Source organism: Anabrus simplex, chromosome 3 (assembly GCF_040414725.1).
Source record: "Anabrus simplex isolate iqAnaSimp1 chromosome 3, ASM4041472v1, whole genome shotgun sequence".
NCBI lineage: Eukaryota > Metazoa > Arthropoda > Insecta > Orthoptera > Tettigoniidae > Anabrus > Anabrus simplex.
In genome coordinates, this window is record NC_090267.1 from 145553096 (window position 1) to 145573498 (window position 20403).

The following is a 20403-nucleotide window of genomic DNA, read 5'->3' on the forward strand; positions in this document are numbered from 1 at the left end:
TTAAAAAATTGTTACGAAAGTTCGGGTAGTGTTTCAATGATATGAATTACTACTTGGGCATGGCATAATAACTTGTCATGTGCGCTTAAAGGTCGACGCTTGAATTTGAGTGCAATTTTGGTTGTTGTTGTTGATGCTTGTTAGGGGTTGAAATCTATGGAAGCGTAGGTTTTCTATAAATATCGATTATGAAAACAGTAATTATTGCAACGCTCACAACGATGTTAACCACAGTTTAGTCCGACCGATTACAAATTACATTGATAACAGCTTCGTAAGCTAGAGTGATCAATTCTTGTAAGCTTGATATCTTGTTTGGGACTCTTAAGGCTGTGACATATTAAAATTTTATTTCCTCGGATGAAGTGTTTTGAAGTTAAGTACTTTTTAAAGTCGAGGTTTGTGCGTAGAATTCAAAAAAAAAAAAGGAAAGAAAGAAACAACGCGGTCTTTACTTCGTTCCGATTACAACAGCTTCAAAAATACTCAAGACAAAAATAGTTGTATACTGCCGTTAAACTCAAAAAGAATGGGGCTAGAATTTGGTGCAAATAGATTTGAGATTGGTGCACCCATTCGTTTTTTATAGAAGCTTAAATTCGAGTATCCATACTTCTAGGGAAAAGATGTCTGCGGAATCCTATCACCACCAAATACTTCTGGCATGGAAGATCAGGGTCAATAATAATAATAATAATAATAATAATAATAATAATAATAATAATAATAATAATAATAATAATAATAATAATAATAATAATAATAAAATGAAATGGCGTATGGCTTTTAGTGCCGGGAGTGTCCGAGGACAAGTTCGGCTCACCAGCTGCAGGTCTTTTGATTTGAAGCCCGTAGGCGACCTGCGCGTCGTGATGAGGATGAAATGATGATGAAGACGACACATACACCCAGCCCCAGCGAATTTAACCAATTAACGTTAAAATTCCCGACCCTGCCGGGAATCGAACCCGGGACCCCTGTGACCAAAGGCCAGCACGCTAACCATTTAGTCATGGAGCCGGACAATAATAATAATAATAATAATAATAATAATAATAATAATAAGCGTCGAGGCCTTCTTCTCAAAGAGTCCCAGATTCGATTCCCAGCTGAGTGGTGGATTATAATCTTGTCTGGGAACTAGGAGTTTGAGTTTGTCCCAATACACTCCTCTTCATAGACACACAGTATACCACACTACCTCACCCGGGATGGAACTCGTGAACTTTGATCCACGAGTCGGATGTTCTACCATTGATCCACTAAGATAGCTAACAAGCTTTGGTGAAGGGTAGAGGTAGAAATACAGCAGGGAAAAACTGTATTCCTGCAGAATTTCTAAATTATGCAGAAGAAAGTACTAATTATTTATTCACGGTTGTGAGAGGCTGCTACGAATAAAAGGAAACGATGTTAAGAAATCCAATTTATTTATTTATCCGAGTCCGAAATCACTGCAATATATTTACAACTACTCTATTTACACTTTGTTTTTCCAGTATTCAGCTGTCGAGATGGCACACTGATTGGCTTCCACCAAATCCTTCATACTATATGGTTTAAGCAGATGACTACAGATGAAAAGGTGTCCATGATCTTGTTTTTCACCACACTCACACAAATTTTGGTCACCGTAACTCCACATTTTCAAGTTGGTTTTACATCGTGTCACTTCATATTGAAGATGATGTCCTGCAGCTGGCTTCTCTTTCACTTCCCATAATCCTACAGGTGACTTCCTTCTCCAGCGTTCCTTACGCCGAGATTCGGCTGATGGTGGGATTGATGTTGTTGTTTGTAAGAACTTATTCCTCGTCTTCAATCTTGATGGGTGGGCATGAAGTCTAAACACTGGGTGTCTTGAATCTGTTTCTTGCTTCTTATTATTATTAGTCTTCTCCCACCTCTCAATCTCTGCTGCAACTTGTCTCCTAACATATAGAGGTGCTACTCCCATAAATGGAAATATCTTATTAACAGGTGTTAATCGTAAGCAGCCTGTAACAATGTGACCTGTTTCGTTGAGGGCAACATCCACCTGGTTTGTATGAGCGGAATTCCCCCAGACTGGAGCAGCATACTCTGCAGCAGAAAACACAAGGCAAGGGTAGTTGTACGGAGGACGTTAGGTTGTACACCCCATATTGTGTTTGTGAGTTTATTCCTGCTGCATGCCTTCTGTTTGGTATCTATACAGTGCTGTTTATAAGCTAGGGCACGGTCCATCTTTACCCCTAGACATTTGGGTTGATCACAATGGTTTAATTTGTGTCATTTCCAGGTTTGATCACAATGGTTTAATTTGTGCCCTTTCCAGGTTTGATCACAATGGTTTAATTTGTGCCCTTTCCAGGTTATGTTCAACTCCTTTCTTGCTTCTTTATTGCGCAGATGGAATGCACATAGCTGAGTTTTCTCCAGATTGGGATTCAGGTGATTCTCGTCATAGTAGACAGCTAGTTCTTCAAGAGCAGATGTCAGTTTTTATTCTACTTCCTCAAATGTCACTCCTTGAGCAGCAGAACATCTGCGTAGATGAAAGCCCTACTTCCCGTGTTAAGTTGCTGATCGTTGGTATAGATGTTATATATTATTGGAGCCTACACACTTCCTTGTGTGTGTGGGTGGGGGGTATTCTTTTGACATCTCTATCGGGTTTTCTTGTTCTTCAGAGTGGCAAAAAATGTCTGTTCTGGAGCAGGCATTGAATAAACTGTGTCAGTCGATAGGCTCTGTCTGTTGAATACCGCTTCCTTGTCATTCTCTTATGATTCACTGTATCATAAGCAGCCATGAGATCAATAAAAGCAAATTCTGTTATTTGTTTCCTCTCATATCCACCCTCGATATGCATGGTTAGATTAAGTATCTGGCCAGAACATGACTTCCCCGGTTTGAAACCTGATTGTTCCTTTATAATCTTTCTATCGATAGAATCAGAAATACGATTCAATATCATCCTCTCCAGAATTTTGAAAAGATGACAGAGGAGAGATACGGGCCTGAAGCTTTTGGGGTCATTTGGCTCTTTTCCTGGTTTAAGCAAGGCCACAACTTTTGCTTAGCCCCAGATCTTTGGAATCAACATTCTAGTCACACGCATCTTCATAATTTTCAAAACCCAGTTGATAGTTATGGGACCAAAATGTTTTATTTGCTCTGATATTATGTCATCCAAGCCGGCAGCTTTGTTATTTTTCAAACATTTGATAGTAGTTCTCAATGTTTTCTTCCGTGAATGGTGTGCCAAGGTGGTCATTCTCCTCTTCATACCGTTGGATTTTATTTCTCTGGATCTTCTCGTGGTTTTGTCATTCAGCAATAGTTGATAGGCTATTTGATCAGGAGTAACTTTACTCAACTCCCAGAGAGAGACTGTAGGATCACCGTTAAGATTATCTAGTAATTTCCAGGCTTGTCAACTTGAGCGTTTCATATCCAAACTTTCGAGAATGTTACACCGTTTCTCTTTTCTTGATGTTGATATAGCTTTGAGGAGGTATTCTCCTGTATGTATTGTGTCCTCTGCGAAGGGATCAATTTCAAGTAGCTGTTCATATTTATTAAGGAGGGCTTTTTGAGTCCTTATCAAGTCCAGGTAAGAACATTGTTACTACAACCCCTAGGAATGTGTTTACGGGAGATGCGTTTTACTAATTCCACAAAACTTGGATAATTTACTGTATCGGACTTGAATTTTGCCATTTCATCGTCCAGATTTTGAGAGAAAGTAGTCCACTGAGCTTTTTTGAAGTAGAACTGTCTTTTAAAAATAACTTTTTCTGGTTTAACAACTGCCTGTACGGTACATATAAGAGCTTGATCCTGTGTTCTCAGAAATTGATCTGCAATATGTTTCTTGGTTTGTTGAGCAATGTGTTCGGTGACAAAAATGTTGTCTGGATTGTAACTCGCCACCATCGACCACTGTTAAAGGAATGGGGTAACTTTGGGTTACGTATTAGTTTAAGACTCATACATTCGGCCCATTCTTCTAAGTTTTGGTCATTTGTGTCAGTCCTATTGTATCCCCAAAACGTACTATTACAATTGTTGAAGTCACTGATTTGGTTGAGAATGGAAATTCTAAGTTACTGTAAATTTATATTCCTTATTTGGTGCCTTATAGACAAATGTAATAGTGAAGTGTTGAATTTCAGCTGTCAGGACTTCGTTGTCATCTACACAGGTCAAGTCTTCAGATAAAATGTTGGAGCCCTGTTTAATGAAAACTGCACTCCAATATTATTCATTAGGTCTTTCCAGGACAAGTTTCGTTCCGTTCACCTTTGGTCGGCGATCATTTGTGTTTTCTGAACCAGTCAATGTCAGGTAAGGGGTTGGAACACTTGCACGGAGTGACACTTGCACGGAGCTTTCACTCTAGCTGATAAGTCAGGACTAGGATGCCCATACTAACATAAATTGTGGATAGTAATCTAATTTGATAGGTACTTTGACGAAGATGCACATAAATACTGGCCTCTCCTGGAAATCCAATATCACACGCGTAAATGCTTCAACATGTAAGAAAATGACTCATCATCATCATCATCTGTTTACCCTCCAGGTTCGGCTTCTCCATCGGACTCAGCGAGGGATCCCACCTCTACCGCCTCAAGGGCAGTGTCCTGGAGTTTCAGACACTTGGTCGGGGATACAACTGAGGAGAATGGCCAGTACCTCGCCCAGGCGGCCTCACCTGCTATGCTGAACAGGGGCCTTGTGGAGGGATGGGATGACTGGAAGGGATAGGCAAGGAAGAGGGAAGGAAGCGGCCGTGGACTTAAGTTAGGTACCATCCCGGCATTCGCCTGGAGGAGAAGTGGGAAACCACGGAAAACCACTTCCAGGATGGCTGAGGTGGGAATCGAACCCACCTCTACTCAGTTGACCTCCCGAGGCTGAGTGGACCCCGTTCCAGCCCTCATACCACTTTTCAAATTTCGTGGCAGAGCCGGGAATCGAACCCGGGCCTCCGGTGGTGACAGCTAATCACGCTAACCACTACACCACAGAGGCGGACAAGAAAACGACTCAAAAAGTATAAAATAGTCTTCGGCTCGCCAGGTGCAGGTCTTTTTGATTTGACTCCCGTAGGGATCGCACACCCAGCCCCCGTGCCAGCGGAATGAACCCAGAACACATTATGGTTAAACTTCCCGACCCTGCCGGGAATCGAACCTGGGACCCCTGTGACCAGAGGCCAGCACGCTAACCGTTTAGCCATGGAGCCGGACAATAAATTCCATAAAGACTTAAAACTTTATAAAATGACCTAATAATACAAAATGGCAAAAAATGACAAAAATGACCTAATACATTAGTATTTTTTGCTATTTGTTTAACGTCGCACTAACACATCGAAGGTTCTCGGCGACGGAAGGGTGGTAGATTGGGAAGGTAGCGGCCGTGGCCTTCATTAAGGTACAACCCCAGCATTTACCTGGTGTGAAAATGGGAAACCACGGAAACCCTCGTCAGGGCTGCCGACAGTGGGGTTCGAACCCTTTATCTCCCGAATGCAAGCTCACAGTTGAGCGACCCTAACCGCACGGCCACTTGCTCGGTAGTTAGCATTTCTACAATGTGGGAACTATGATAAGGATTTCGATTCAAGTTAGCAATGTCTATTTAGAACCAATTAAAAGATTACATGTCATCAAAAATCCTAGCTCTGGTAATCACGGTAGTGAATTTAGATGCAATTTATAAGTAACTTAATTTTATAAATGCCGGTCCCATGGTGCAGGAGTAGCGTGCCTGCCTTTTTACCCGGAAGCCCCGTGTTCGATTCCCGGCCAGGTCAGGAATTTTTACCTGGATCTGAGGGCTGGTTCGAGGTGATTAGATTGGAATTGAGGAGCTATCTGATGGCGCGATAGCGGCGCTAGTGTAGAGAGCCAAGAATAGCTACCGTGAAGATTCGTCGTGCTGACCACACGTCACATCGTAATCTGCAGGCCTTCGGGCTGAGCAGCGGTCACTTGGTAAACCAAGGCCCTTTAAGAGCTGTTGCATCATGGGGCTTGTTTTTCTGGTTAATTTTATACATTGTAAGAGACATTTAGCCGACTTAGCGCCGTTTCCAGGGAACACCTCGGAGAGGTAGTCTCTTTGCGTTCCTCATAGATACATATTTTTTTACTTTATACAAGTTCGTCAAGTTTTTTTTATTTTTAAGTGATGGTTCAAGATATTTGCATGGTTATGCAGTGATATTCCATTGTCACGTTTTCTCTTTATTGATTATGAATCAGAATATTTATATATTTACAATATTTACATGACTTACAAATCCTGTGATATTCCAGGGTAGTTTCATTGCAGTTTCTGAGCGTAAGCAACACTAAATAGGAATGATCTTAGTTTGCCATCAACTTCAAGTATTTTTAAGATCTTTGAAATACTCTCATCGATTTTCACTGCTGATTTCTTTCTTCTCTTCCCATCGATATTCAAAACTGTCCTGTCAAATTGGTGACCGCAGTATTCTGCGTCATCTCGAAGAGTCTCGATCAGCGAATATATACATTCGGGTGCGCTCTCGAAATTAAACTGTTTATTCTTTGGTTCCAGCCTTCAGAAACGTTATTGGTCCGATGCCACCTTCCACAAATTCCTTGGCATGTGCTCGTTATCCAGCCATCGATCGACGACATAGTCGTAAAACACCTGTAGATTCTGATTTTCAGGCGAGCTCTCCTGAATACATAGTCAACTGTCATCAATCATTTCTAGGGAAATGTGCGCTAGTGCTGAACACATTCGAATATGAAGTCTAATATCTTAATTTTCCCTGTACGCAGTAACAAGGCCACAATCTAGTACTTTCCTCCATAGACATTGATTAAAATGATAGTTGCAACCAAAAATCTCAGCTTGAGGAAACAGCGTTTTACAGGGTGTCACATGGTTCCATCCTGGTACGTTGTTTTTAACAGCTTCGAAGAAACGAGCATACTGTTTCCCGTTTCTTGTTGGGTAACAGCGCGTTGACAGCTTTTATCGTGTTGGTTTCTTCCCAAGAACTTCCGAGATCGGCGTGGATGTTAAGTAACTGCCCAAACTGCTTGCTTGAACTTTTGAAGGTCCCGTCGACAAAGAAAGAAAAGCAACTGATAAAGTAGATTTTCCTTTCTCGCTGGCAAACACTAATATCCTGTCTTTAGGCCCCCTGTTGTCGTCTTCAAGTAGGAATTTTCCCCCGTCGTTCATTGCTATGTGTCTTTCTTGTACTATTACACCTCCAGAATCGATCGGGTCTTTTGTAGGTCCCATTCTTTTCTGTCAGATGCGATGTAATGATTGTTTGGCACTTCTATGTGATGACAGCGATGTCACAAGGTCATAGCCGCTATTGAAGAGCTGGCCTACTTCTCCGGTGTAAACTGTTGAAATCATACTCTCTGTTTCCCTTGCACGTATTTTTCCATTTACTACACTTTTTGTTTTTAACTTCATTCGCCACGTCGTCCGGAATGCAAACATGACTTATCTCGCCTGAAACTGTATTTTCGTTGTTATTCTTCCTTTACGTTTACTTTTCTTGAAATGTACGCACCGCCAATAAGTCATTTGATCTTTATTGGTATAGTCCACAATATACTGATGTCCATCGTAAATCAATAAAGGCAGTCTCAGTGAACTCCATAGCTGCAGAGCAATTATCACCAGTTCAACACGGAACACTAATTGTCACACAGGTATCAATTGTAGTAATGAATTACACTTACCGGGAGGGGCTTCCCCTCTCCTGTTTCTGGTTTTCCAACCCTCCCTGGGCCTCCGTGCAAGTGTCACTGTTTGAAATAGCCATGCTTAGTAATTTCCCTGAATTTATGGCTTTCCGTGCAAGTGTCAACAAATTCCATCTCCGTGCAAGTGTCACTCCGTGCAAGTGTCACAACTTCGTCAGGTAATAAGGCTTCCTTCTCTGGTGAAATTCCCTCTATATTAATTGAGATTGCTTACTAAAGCTGGCATTGACAAATGCCGTTTGAAGTTCATAATAACTAATAAGTTAGTGTTTCGGTGACGGAAGAATCATCCGCTAAGGATTCCTCAACGTTGCCCAGGGTACGCCCTATTGTCTTTACAATCTTCGTGGAGGCATCCAATAAAATTAAAACAATTGCATTGCCCTAGAAACGACGTACTAAGGATTGTAAAAATTATAGACGGATTTATTCTGTATCTCAGGCTTCCAAAGTATCGGTACTATCAAATACAAGGAGTAGTGAAAAACAGGATAGAACAGAACGTGGTGAAATTTAACCAGTTTGGTTTGAAATCAGGAAGAGGAAAGCGACAACTAATCTGCGTTACACATGGTTTTGGAAACAAAACTGAAAACCTATTACATTTGTCGATTTAGAAAAGGTTTCTGAGACAGTAAGTTGGAAATCTATGTTTAAATAAATGTGAATAGTGGGAGTTGACTTGAAGTGTAGGAGACTAATCTGAAAATTATATAAGAATCAGTGCACCCAATGGCCGGGCTGATTGGATAAGATAGTCGAATGTTAGCCTGTTGAGACCAAGTTGGCGATCAATCCTGGGTCCACTGCGTAAGAATGGCCGATGATATTGCGTTAGCTGAAGAATTAGAAGAGGATTAATTTGAATAGTGATGGCATTTAAACAGCATAAGCCACTGATCAATATTTTTAAAACATATACTCAACTAGTAAGGGGGAAATAAGACGAATATTAAGCTAAGAACCTGCAAAATCGAACAAACAAAACAATATTCTCCAAAGACAATAGAAATAGATGTACCTTAGAGGTCAAGAAAATAATAGCTCTTGCAAAGACTAAGACCCCCCCCCCCCATGGCACTACAGCCCTTGAAGGGCCTTTGCTTACTGAGCGACCGCTGCTCAGCCCGAAGGCCTGCAGGTTACGAGGTGTCGTGTGGTCAGTATGACGAATCCTCTCGGCCGTTATTCTTGGCTTTCTATACCGGGGCCGTCATCTCACCGTCAGATGGCTCCTCAATTCTAATCACGTAGGCTGGGTGGACCTCGAACCAGCCCTCAGGTGCAGGTAAAAATCGCTGACCTGGCCGGGAATCGAACCCGTGGCCTCCGGGTAAGAGGCAGAGACGCTACCCCTACACCACGGGGCCGGCAAAGACTAAGAAAGCGTTCATAAAATTTCTCGTTTGGTCTGTATTACGCTAAGAAAGCATCTTCTTCTTATTCTTATTCTTCTTATTCCTAAGACGCCGTCTCCGAGCGGAGGTTGGCGATCCACGTAACTAGCTCTGATCTTGACAGCGCAGAATAGAATACCACTTCTGAAGTACACCAGTGCCATCTTCGAAGGTCTTTCAGCCATGAATTTCTTCTTCTCCCAACAGATCTCTTCCCCTGTATCTTTCCTTCGATAACAAGCTGTAATAAATGATACCTCTCACCTCTCATGATATGTCCTAGGTATTGTGTTTTCCTATGTTTTATGGTGAGCAGTAGTTCTTTTTGCTTTTTCATCCGACGAAGGACCTCGGCATTTGAGATTTTCATTACTCAGGATATCCGCAAGTTATTTCGAAGGCATCAATACGTTTTTCTATGAATAGATCCAGAGTCAAGTTTTCACATCCATATAGGAGAACAGAAAATATATAGCAGTGGATCATAAGAATTCATAGTTGGAGACTGAGATCTGACCTCACAAATAATTTCTTCATGGTAATGAATTGTTTCCTGGCCTGCTCAATTCTAGATATTATCTCCCGTTTGGAGTTACATTGGTCATCGAAGATGGTACCCAGATATTTGAGAGAAGACACTTGCTCAACTATTTTATCTTTTATTGTGAGATTTGTCCGAATTGTCTTCTTAGAGAACATCATCAATTTCGTCTTTGAGGGGTTAACATATAATCCAAACTCGTCACTGTGCTGAACTAAGGAGTTTACCATGCACTAAAGGGCAGGCATGTCATCAGCTATGGCAGCAGTATCATCTGCATATCTGATGTTGTTGATGATTTTCCCGTTAATTTTGATCCCACCATAGTCTGCCAATATTTCTTTATAGATTGCATCTGAGTAAATGTTAAACAACAGAGGTGACAGTACACAACCCTGGCGGACGCCCTTGCTGATCAAAGCCGTTTCTGAAGTTCCTTGATCAGTTTTGACACTTGCAAACTGATTCCAGTACAGGTTACTGATTATACGGAAGTCACCGGAGTCAAAACCTGTTGATCTCAGAATCTCTATCAGCTTATTGTGCCTGACACAATCAAAAGCTTCCTTATAGTCTATAAAACATGCATAGACGTCAACATTCATATCTCTGCACCTCTGTAACAACACATTTAACGAAAAGAGTGCGTCACGTGTACCAACGCCATTTCGGAAACCGAACTGATTCTGATCCACGTGGGATTCACATTTTTTTGTATATTCTAGTGTGAATGATTTGCAAGAATATTTTTAGCACGTGTGACATCAAACTTAGCATACGATAATCATCGCACTGAGACGAGTTAGGCTTCTTCGATAGTGGTAAGAAGGTTGATTTCAGCCAGTCTGATGGTATTTCTCCTGATACATATATTTGATTGAATAATGATGTTAAGATATTGAGGCCGGTAGATTCCTGCTCTGTTATTACTTTGAGAACTTCAGCACGCCGTCAGGCCCAGTTGCTTTACCATTATTTTGAAGTTTTACAGCATGTACAACTTCACTTTTTGTCATTTCAGGGCTATTTTCATTTATTCTCTCGTCAGGTGAGGGAGGATCATTTCTGTCATCATTGAAGAGATTTTCTGTATATTCCTTCCATCGTTTGAGTTTCCCTCCCACACCCAAGATGATTTCATTATTGGCATCTCTCAAAATGTGACCATATCGTCTCCGTTGCAAACCACCAAGTTCTTTCACTTTCTTATGCAAGTTAAAATAGTCGTGCTTCTCTTGAAGGATCTCAATTTCTTTACGCCTGTCTGTCATCCATAATTCTCGGGCTTTTCTACATTTTCTGCGCACAGCTTTGTTTAGAGTTTTGTATTGAATGTGGTCTATATTTTTGTGTTTTCTCCTTTCATCCATAAGTTCTAGAATTTCATCTGTCATCCAGCTCTGTCTTTTGATGTTGTTACAGTGTCCAATTTCAGTTTCCTGGATTTCAATCACACTATCTTTAATGGCGTTCCATGTGGATTCTAGCTCTGATGATTCAGTGTATCTTATTAATTCCATCTTCTTTTCCAGTGCAGTCCCAACATTAGTTCTTACTTTGGGATCCAATAGTTTCCTAATATCTATATGCTTGGATGGAATAAAAATTCTTTTAACTTTTCTAAAACGTATCATTTTAATGTCTATCAACACCTGGATACGTCTTAACGGATGTCACATATTTCTTTAGTTGTTGCTTTGCCAAAATGAAATCAATTTGATTTCTTATGTTTTCGTCGTTATCGGTGGGTGATATCCATGTGTAAAGCCGCCGAGGGAGAAGTTTGAAGAATGTGTTAGAGACAAACTGTGCTCCATACATAACTGAACAAGTCTGTCTCCTCTTATGTTATGTTCACCAAGACCATGTCTGCCTTCAGTATTGCCTTCAATGCCAGCCCCTACTTTTGAGTTAAAATTACCCGTAACCAATGTTATTTCTCCGTTCTCAGTTATTTTCATAGCTTCCTCTAAGGTGTCATAGAATTCTTCTACTTCATCATCTTTATCAGCAGTTGGTGCATGGACCTGAACAACGTTCATGATCCGATGTGAAGTTTGTAACCTCAGCAACATTACTCTATCACTAAGTGGTACAAAATCTAGAAATGAATTTGCGATCATTGATGAAATAAGTACAGCAATTCCATATCCTTGATTGGTGTCAGTTCCTCTCGAGAAGTACATACATGAAGTACATACATATCCTTCCTTCGTGTTCTGAATTCCTGATCCAGTCCATCTTACTTCACTCAATCCAAGGATGTCTACTTTCAGTCTACATCTTTCTGCTTCCATATTTGTTATTTTCCACTCATATACAAACTGCGTACATTCCAAGTAGCAACTCGTAATTTCTTGTCATAGATTTTGATTTTCCTAGCACTGTCAAGTACACAATCTTTCACAACTATATTCGCAGCATCCCCCCCCCCCCGGAGATCCGATTGGGGAATAGAAACTCCGGATATTAATTTCCGAGCCATCGAGCCATGTCATGTGAATTTATAGGGATGTCCTTCAGGACCTTTAATGCAGTGGTTTCCCGTTGCCTTCTGCATTCTACTACCGTTGACCAACATTTGGCTTCTCCGCCTTTAGGGGCAATTTCTTGCCTTTTGGACAATAGAGTGCCCAGACCTACACCCGCTCATCCACCCTCAAGGAGACTGGTGACATCTGGTGTAGGGGATCTCTAGCAACAGCTAGAAAATTAAGAAGAAGAGAGAACATCTGGAAGCAACTGGAATGTGGATATGGAAGGGGATCACTGAAACAAGCGCCGGGCCCGTGATGTAGGGTTTACATGTCTGCCTCTTACCCAGATGGCCGAGGTTTGATTGCCGGAAAGTCCAAAGATTACAATTCTGGACTGAAGGTTGGAGCGGGGTACACTCATCTTCACGTGTTTAATGAGGAGCCGCCAAAGCTGAGCATGTCACTGCGCTGATCACGTGCCATTCCAATATCTGCAGGTCATCTGGCTAGTCTAGGTCTGTTTTTACCATAGGTTTTTGTTTGTTTGTTTGTTTGTTTGTTATCAAAATCACGAAACGTTTAACTGAGAGGAAACCAAATTTGAAAGTTTTGAAGGAGATCAAGAAAGAAAGGACACTCTTCAAAGAGATCGAATGGAGAAAACAATTAATATGACCTCTACTGAGGCAGTAAAATGCTAAAAAAGATATTTTTGAAAAATGCTAAGGCCAAAAGTTAGATGAAGGCCCAGAAACGGATACCTCTACGATCTGAAGAATTAGGTGTGATGCGATGACTACAAGAACAAGGAAACAAGATGAAGATGATTACAGAGCTAAGAGGAACATGATGATGACAACTAATAAATTCACAGTTTCATAACGTGAGATGGCCGACTTAAGTGTGCGTGAAAGGTAAATCTACAAACTTCGCACCTGTCATATTCCAGCGGCGTCTTCCACGTCAGAACAATATTGACCAGCTATCTATTACACAGTCTGTGAAGAAATTCTCGATAGCCTTCTCTTTCATGAATAAGTATCAACACCAAAAACAATGTCTAGATACAACGACATGAATTGTTCTCATTGTTTAAATAATCTAAACTCTTAACTTTTATCACGTGTCATTACCTAAAAATTATTACAATGATGTGTTAATTATTTTATGTCCCATTTACAACTTTTCGGCTTTTGGAGGCCTCGAGATACCGGAATCTTGTCCAGCGGAATTGTTGTACGTTCTGATAAATCTACCAACACTAGGCTGATGCATCTGAGCACTTTCACCGGAATGATCCTGGGCTGAACCCGCCAACTTGAAAGGCCAGCGCTCTACCGTCTGAACTACACAGCCCGACAAAAATCTTCCCTTTCCCTATCTCAAGGTGACAAAAATGTCACTGTCAAGTTCATAAGGTAACATGGCTATACAGCAGAAAGTGTAACTTAACCTCAAGGAACCAGAAAAAATTCGAATAACCGCATTTAATTAAACAACTGTTCAAAATCATGTCCTTATTTTTCATGGAAGTATTTGGATGAATACCGAAATATTTTGCGATCTATGTCATTCCCTTGAAACCTTTCTCCACTTCATTCACAACTTCGATCATCTGAACTAGTCGGTGTTCTGTAATAACCACATTCTCTTCTAAGGAAAGACATGATGGAGAAACTTGCCAACAGTTTTGAACATAACACAATACACTTCACAATTTAAGTGAATCAGGCTGTTTTCATTATTGTACTTGAAATCGAAATCAAGTATCCCGACGCGGTACATCGTACTGCAAGCATTTTACTGTAAGAAAGGCTGTTTAAATTCCCTTAGACATTATAAATTATGGATATTTTACCAAGTGTCCCCATCCTCCATCTTCCAAGTCTTCTGTGGTCAGCGGAAAGCTGCCGATAGCTGTACGTGGATTTCTGAATTGAGGCCTAATGAATAAATTTTCCTGGTTACAGAAACTCAAAATTCGCTACCTACACAATCAAGGAACATAGGCTACCCATAGACAACTAAGAGCTTGAACATTTTCTTAGCTTCGGTTTCTATCACTAGCACGATTCTCCACTGCTTTCCTCTTCTACCCAGGCATCTTCCTTAAACATCATTTTTTGACAACGAGAGAGAGGGTTTCTCCTCGAATTGAACAATATAATTTTCGAATTAAAAAACAGAGTAGAAGTAAAAAAAAAAATTCGTTGACATCGTGTTGTATAGTAGTGTCAAATGAGCACAACAATCGAATTATTAAGAACTAGCAAGATACCCGTGCTTCGCTACGGTATTATACAAATTTATAATTGAATACTTAACATTTTATATATAATCCGCCAAAATTCGCGATCTGACAGCAAAGTTCCTCCCATTCTTCAAACTTTCTTTCCAGCACTCGATTTCGTACTTCCCGGGCTAGCTCCAGGTATTCCGCCCGGTCAGTTGGGTCCCTAAATCCTTGCCACCTTCTCCTATAAGCATTTTTAATGTGGACAAATCCTTGAGGAGACCCGGCGTGGTGTCGTCTTGAGTGCCATGGCGGTCCTGAAGCCGCGGCCGAACTGCATTAGTAATCATTACCCGGTCAGAACCCGTTCCCAGCGCGGTCCGCACATTTTGACGACGATCCAGAAAATTATTAATATTAGGGTGGGTGATATTAGTGGAATCTAGGTTATTATTATTATTATTATTATTATTATTATTATTATTATTATTATTATTATTAATGTTCTGAACGCCGCAGCAAGATGCAAGACCGCTACGTGGCGGTAAAGCACCATTGTCGCGCGTAGGCAAGTGCGCGGGATTTCTAGCGATACGAATGATATAATTCCGTGCATTATTGACCTTATTATAGAGGTGAACAATTGCACGGTCAATGTCATTCCTATATTTTTTTCAAATGTGTTTAATTTTTTTTTTTAATGCACCAGGAGAATCTACTGCAATCTAACTTTAAGTTCTTCAAATGAAAAGGTGGCTCTTGAAAACGAATCCAGGAAAGATTTAAAAATATCGGTTTATGATCAGAATCAAGTACATTATGAATAGTAAAATCAATTGGTCTCAACTCCTTCACCACCCCAACACCGTTAAGTTGATTCCCCCCACCCCCACCAAAGAAAGAAGGCGTGTTTCTTTATGCTTAAAGAAAATTCCAAATACCAATGTTCACGTCTGTTACCTTCAGTTTTGAGATATAAGTTACTCCATAAAAAGAATTCATTTTTTCACTTCCTTTTACGTGAATTAAGTGAATTTTCTGTTAAAAAAAATACGTGTTTCTTTATTAATAAAGGATCTTCTAAATACCAATTATCATGACTGTAACATCTTCATTTTTTGAGATATGTGTCCTCATAAAAGGAATTAAACTCCTTTTCACCCCCACCCCCATAGATGACTTCCCCCCAAAATGCATTTTTCTTTGCTTTTAAAGGAGATCCAAATACCAATTTCAACTTCTTTAACAACTTTAGTTTTATTAGATGTAAGTATCCTCATACAATTAATTCAATTAAGTTTTCAAATCCTTCACACACACACACACACACACACACACACACACACACACACACACACACACACACACACACACACACACACACACACACACTCCTTCATTAGATTTTCTGAAATCAAAGGAATACGGGTTTCTTTACTTTTAAAGCAGATTCCAAATACCAAATTTCACGTCTGCAACATCTTTCGCTTTTGAGATAATAGTATCTTCATACAAATAATTCAAATAATTTTTCATTTCTACCCCCACCCACTTTCAGTGGATTTCCGAAAACAAAAAATACCTATTTCTTTATTTTTAAAGGATATTCCAAATACCAAATTTCACGTCTGCAACATCTTCAGTTTTTGAGATATCAGTATCCTAATAAAAATAATTCAACCCCATTTTCATTCATTTTTACCCCCCACCCAAGTGGTTTTGCCGAAAACAAAAAATACATGTTTCTTTATTTTAATAGATAAAAAATACCATTTCTCACTTCTGCAACATGTAAAGTTTTTGAGATATACTATAGACAAGCTCATTTTAAAATTTCAACCCCCCCCCCTTTTTAGTTCCCCTTAAGTGGAGTTTCTGAAAACAAATCACCTATGTTTATTTACTTTTACAGGAGATTCCAAATACCAATTTATACGTCTACAACATTTTTCGTTTCTGAGATATACGTATAAGATATAATTTTTCAAAAAATTCACGCCATTTGTCACTCCTGTCTAACCCCCATTAATTGGATTTTCCGAAAACAAAAAAATATGTGTTTCTTTATTTTAAAAGGAGATTCCAAATATCAATTTCCAGGTCTGTAATATCCTCAGTTTCTGAGATATAAGTAGTCTCATTAAAAGCATTCAACCCATTTTTCACCCTTTTTCACCCCTCCCAGTGGAATTTTCCGAAAACAAAATAAATACATGTCTCTTCATTTTTAAAGGAGATTCTAAATACCTACCAATTTCTACGTCTGTACACTTTTAAAGTTTTGAGATATAGATACACTCATTTTAAAAAATCAACCCCCGTTTCACCCCTTTAGCGACAGAATATCCAAAAGTCCTCCCTTAGCGAGCACCTGCATTGTAATATAAATGTATCCTCAAAATTTCATTTCTTTATGTCCAGTAGTTTTGGCTCGGCGATGATGAATCAGTCAGTCAGTCAGTCAGGACATATTCTTTTATATGATAAATGATAAACGTTCAAATTAACCAAGTTCTATTGTACTTTGTATCAGAAATAAGAGTGACACATGTTATATAAACTGTATAATCTGCATAGCACACTGTGAAGGACATTAGGAGCAAAAAAATGTGACAGCAAAAAGATTACATAAAACATGTGTGAAAATGCGATCATTACCTAAATGAGGTATAAATGCAAGACCTGGGGGACGAGAGTGTCCACTTGTAAGCCAAGAGACAGAGCCTCCAAGACCATGAACAACAACGTGCTCCTGTTTGTCACCTTGCTAGCATCAATGTTGCCTGGGATTCTCGCTTGCGTACGTACCATCTACGGGCTTTAAGAGAATTGGAAACTGTGAAAGGATAGAAAAAACTTTCTTTTTTTATTGCAATAAGTTCTCCTAAGTTGTTACGTGCGTATTTAGTTATTTAAATTTTTTAAAAAGACTACGCTTCTCTTTAATCTGAAGGAAGATGTAATACTAGGTCATCTTTAAATCACTTTTTCTCGATACTACAATTTCGTTAACTTATAGGAATTGTTAGAGATAGAAAGCTGAAATTTGCACCATGTATTTTAGGAGTAATAAAGAGCACTGGTAAGTTAATATATATATATGTACAGATCCAATAAATTCTAGATAAGTATTAATTTCTATTTTGAAGAAGTTGGTAGAAATTTCATTGCACAAGATAATGTTTGCTCTACTCAAATTTATTATATTTACGAAGTTGCTTTTTATTATCAGGCTCAAGTAAAAAATTATAGTAGATGTCATTTAAATATGCTCGAGAATTTTACTCTTTCTCAAAAATTTTACCTCATTTTTATTGGAAGAATTTTGAGCCGTAGTGATGAATCTATGGGAAAATAAAGATTAAGCTTGGATAAATGAAAAGTTGAATAAAAATAAAAAAGTATTATTATTTTATCTATATAGCAAAAAAGAGATGCATTTCACTGTTTAGAACACTTTTCGGTACCTCTAAGGGACTTTTTACACCAAAATTATTCACGTCACAGTACCTATAGATTCATCTGATTGATCACCTCTTATTTTATTTCTCTACCAATTTCCATGCGAAGATGCCCAGTAGATATTTCTTTAATCTTTTCTTCATTTTATTGAAGAGTCAGAATAGTCAGTGTGCACACATGAACGCAAGAATGCTCTGTAACTCGCACGATGTTCGTTGTTTGAGTTACGTTATTAACTCTCTTGTTAATTAATAAGCAATCAGACTTTTCTGACGGATCGTTTCATAAATTAACTGGATGATTTCACTTTAAATTTTACAGAATTTTATAGGTGCAGCTATTCTTCAGAGTGAACCCAAATGATTACATTTAAGGACAGCCTTGAGTGAAACTTAACTGAAATTCAACCAAAAATTCTTGTTTTTACTTTGTGCCTAGAAAGATTTCGCACATCTTGCTCTTGAAGACACATGATAATTTTGGCATATTTTTAAATAGATGACTGCAATCGGAGGTCACTTCCACTTCAGAAATGTGGTAGATTTCTTGACTTTAAAAAATATTTATTTCAATCTCTCGCCGCCTCGAGTAGTGTAAGGTTGGGATGTATGTTTATCGCAACTAACCGATTGAAAGGAGAGCATTTCACCTGGGAGATGAAAAAAAAAATGTTTAAGTGTAAAATTTGAATTAGGTGGCAATGATGCTCCTAATATGTGTTATAATGTATATGGAAAGCTTTTGTTTCTTGCAATACACTTTCTTATTTGTAATTATAGGATACAATATTGTGTGTAAAAATTACAGTTTCTGAAATAAGTTTACAGGTCCTATCAAAAGTTTAAGGGCACCTGTATATTTCATGAACATGATTCCTGTCGTTAGTTTTTTGGCCTCAGGAATACGAATTTTTACAGGGAATTAGTGCATATTCAGAGGAACATTTTCTGAAGTTTTCAGTAAAATATCACTTTTAATCTTGAAGTTATTAAAGTTTATGTTTATATTAATTGGAAAGAAAAAATATATGTTTTAATACTGGAGGATATCTGGACAGTACAGTATGGGGATTACATTAATAATTTTTGTTATGCAGATACACATATACCTGTCGAATATTTACAATTGTAATAGAGCAACAGAATATGTTTCCCTTACATTAATAATCCCCCCGTTTTACAGCTCGCAACAGAACTACAGAGAGTGATCATAGAGCAAACATTCCTTGACCTGGGATGGACAGGAGATCCCTGAAGTTACCGAGATCGTTTGTGTGTTACGTTATAGTATGAATAATCCGCTACAACGTTCCAGTGCTTGTTGTGATATTCTGAAATCTTTATTCTAAATGATTACTCATTAAAATCATAATTATATTTCTTTAAACTTTAAACATCAGTTTACTGTTTAATTTCAAAACGTATGAATTTGACTATTTCCCATGTCCTGATCACTGAGTAAGTAGTTCATCTTTTATAACTGCACGTCGTCAATCACCTCTCTTGGACTTCAAATCAAGGAGTCGCCCTCATTGTACCATCTTCGACCAAGACCGACTCCAATCCTCAGACCAAGACCATGCAATTTTAATCGACATGAAAGGTCACAATATTGTACAGTCCGTACCTCCTCAAGTATTACAAAGTAGCTATTTCCTTTCCAAACGTTATAAACAAAACAATTAGCAACTTAAAAACAAAGAGTGATATTTTAATGGAAATTTCAACAAATATTCCTTTAAATAATGTTCTAGTTCCCTGTAAAGAATCGTACGCCTGAGATCAAACGTTTAAGGACAGGAAACATGTTCTTGAATTATACAGGTGTACTTTCGGTAGTAGCTGTATTTATGTTTTCCTCGTGAGTAGCCACTGAGATGAACTGTCCTGTATACTGAGTGAGTGCTAGAGGAGGGTATCAGCGAGCCAGTTTCGTAATTCAGATTGCTCTGTAAGTGCAGCAACGAGAAAGAAGAGGATCAGCATTGATAAGATGTTACAGGAAGAGAAGAAGAAAGTGGCCAATGGACCTGTCTATTGGTCTGTCAGTTTTAAATCAGGCACATTTTATGAAAATGTGTACCTGCTTATTTCTCAAAAACTAAATTTGTTTATGCTATACTGGCTGCAGGTAGAGCCGAATCACTTGCTCCAGTACCCTTTGGTAAAGTTATCAGATAGAAGTATTCACGAAACGCCTCCGTGGCTCAGGCACCAGCGCGTCGGCCCCTCACCGCTGGGTTCCGTGGTTCAAATCCCGGTCACTCCATGTGAGACTTGTGCTGGACAAAACGGAGGCGGGACAGGATTTTCTCCGGGTACTCCGGTTTTCCCTGTCATGCTTTATTCCAGCAACACTCCCCAATATCACTTCATCTGTCAGCCATTAATCATTGCCCCAGAAGAGTGCGACAGGCCTCGGCAGCCGGCACAATTCCTATCACTCGCCGCAAGATGGGGCTTCATTCATTCCATACCTGACCCGGTCGCTGACTGGAAAGCAGATTGTAGGTTTTCATTCATAGAAGTGTTCA

General features: G+C 39.3%; 1 protein-coding gene across 2 annotated transcripts in view; it reads left to right on the top strand.

Annotated features, from left to right (window-relative positions):
• Positions 1-20403, top strand: part of LOC136867120 (uncharacterized) — a 60351-nt gene that overhangs the window by 21229 nt on the left and 18719 nt on the right. Inside the window, exon 1 of one of the 2 annotated variants that reach the window (XM_067144224.2) lies at positions 17122-17208. The exons of the other annotated variant lie outside the window; for it this stretch is intronic. Within the exon in view, the coding sequence (XP_067000325.2) occupies positions 17143-17208 (66 nt within the window). The 5' untranslated portion in view covers positions 17122-17142. Of the gene's footprint in view, positions 1-17121; positions 17209-20403 lie in introns of those variants that run through there. 2 annotated transcript variants of the gene reach the window in all.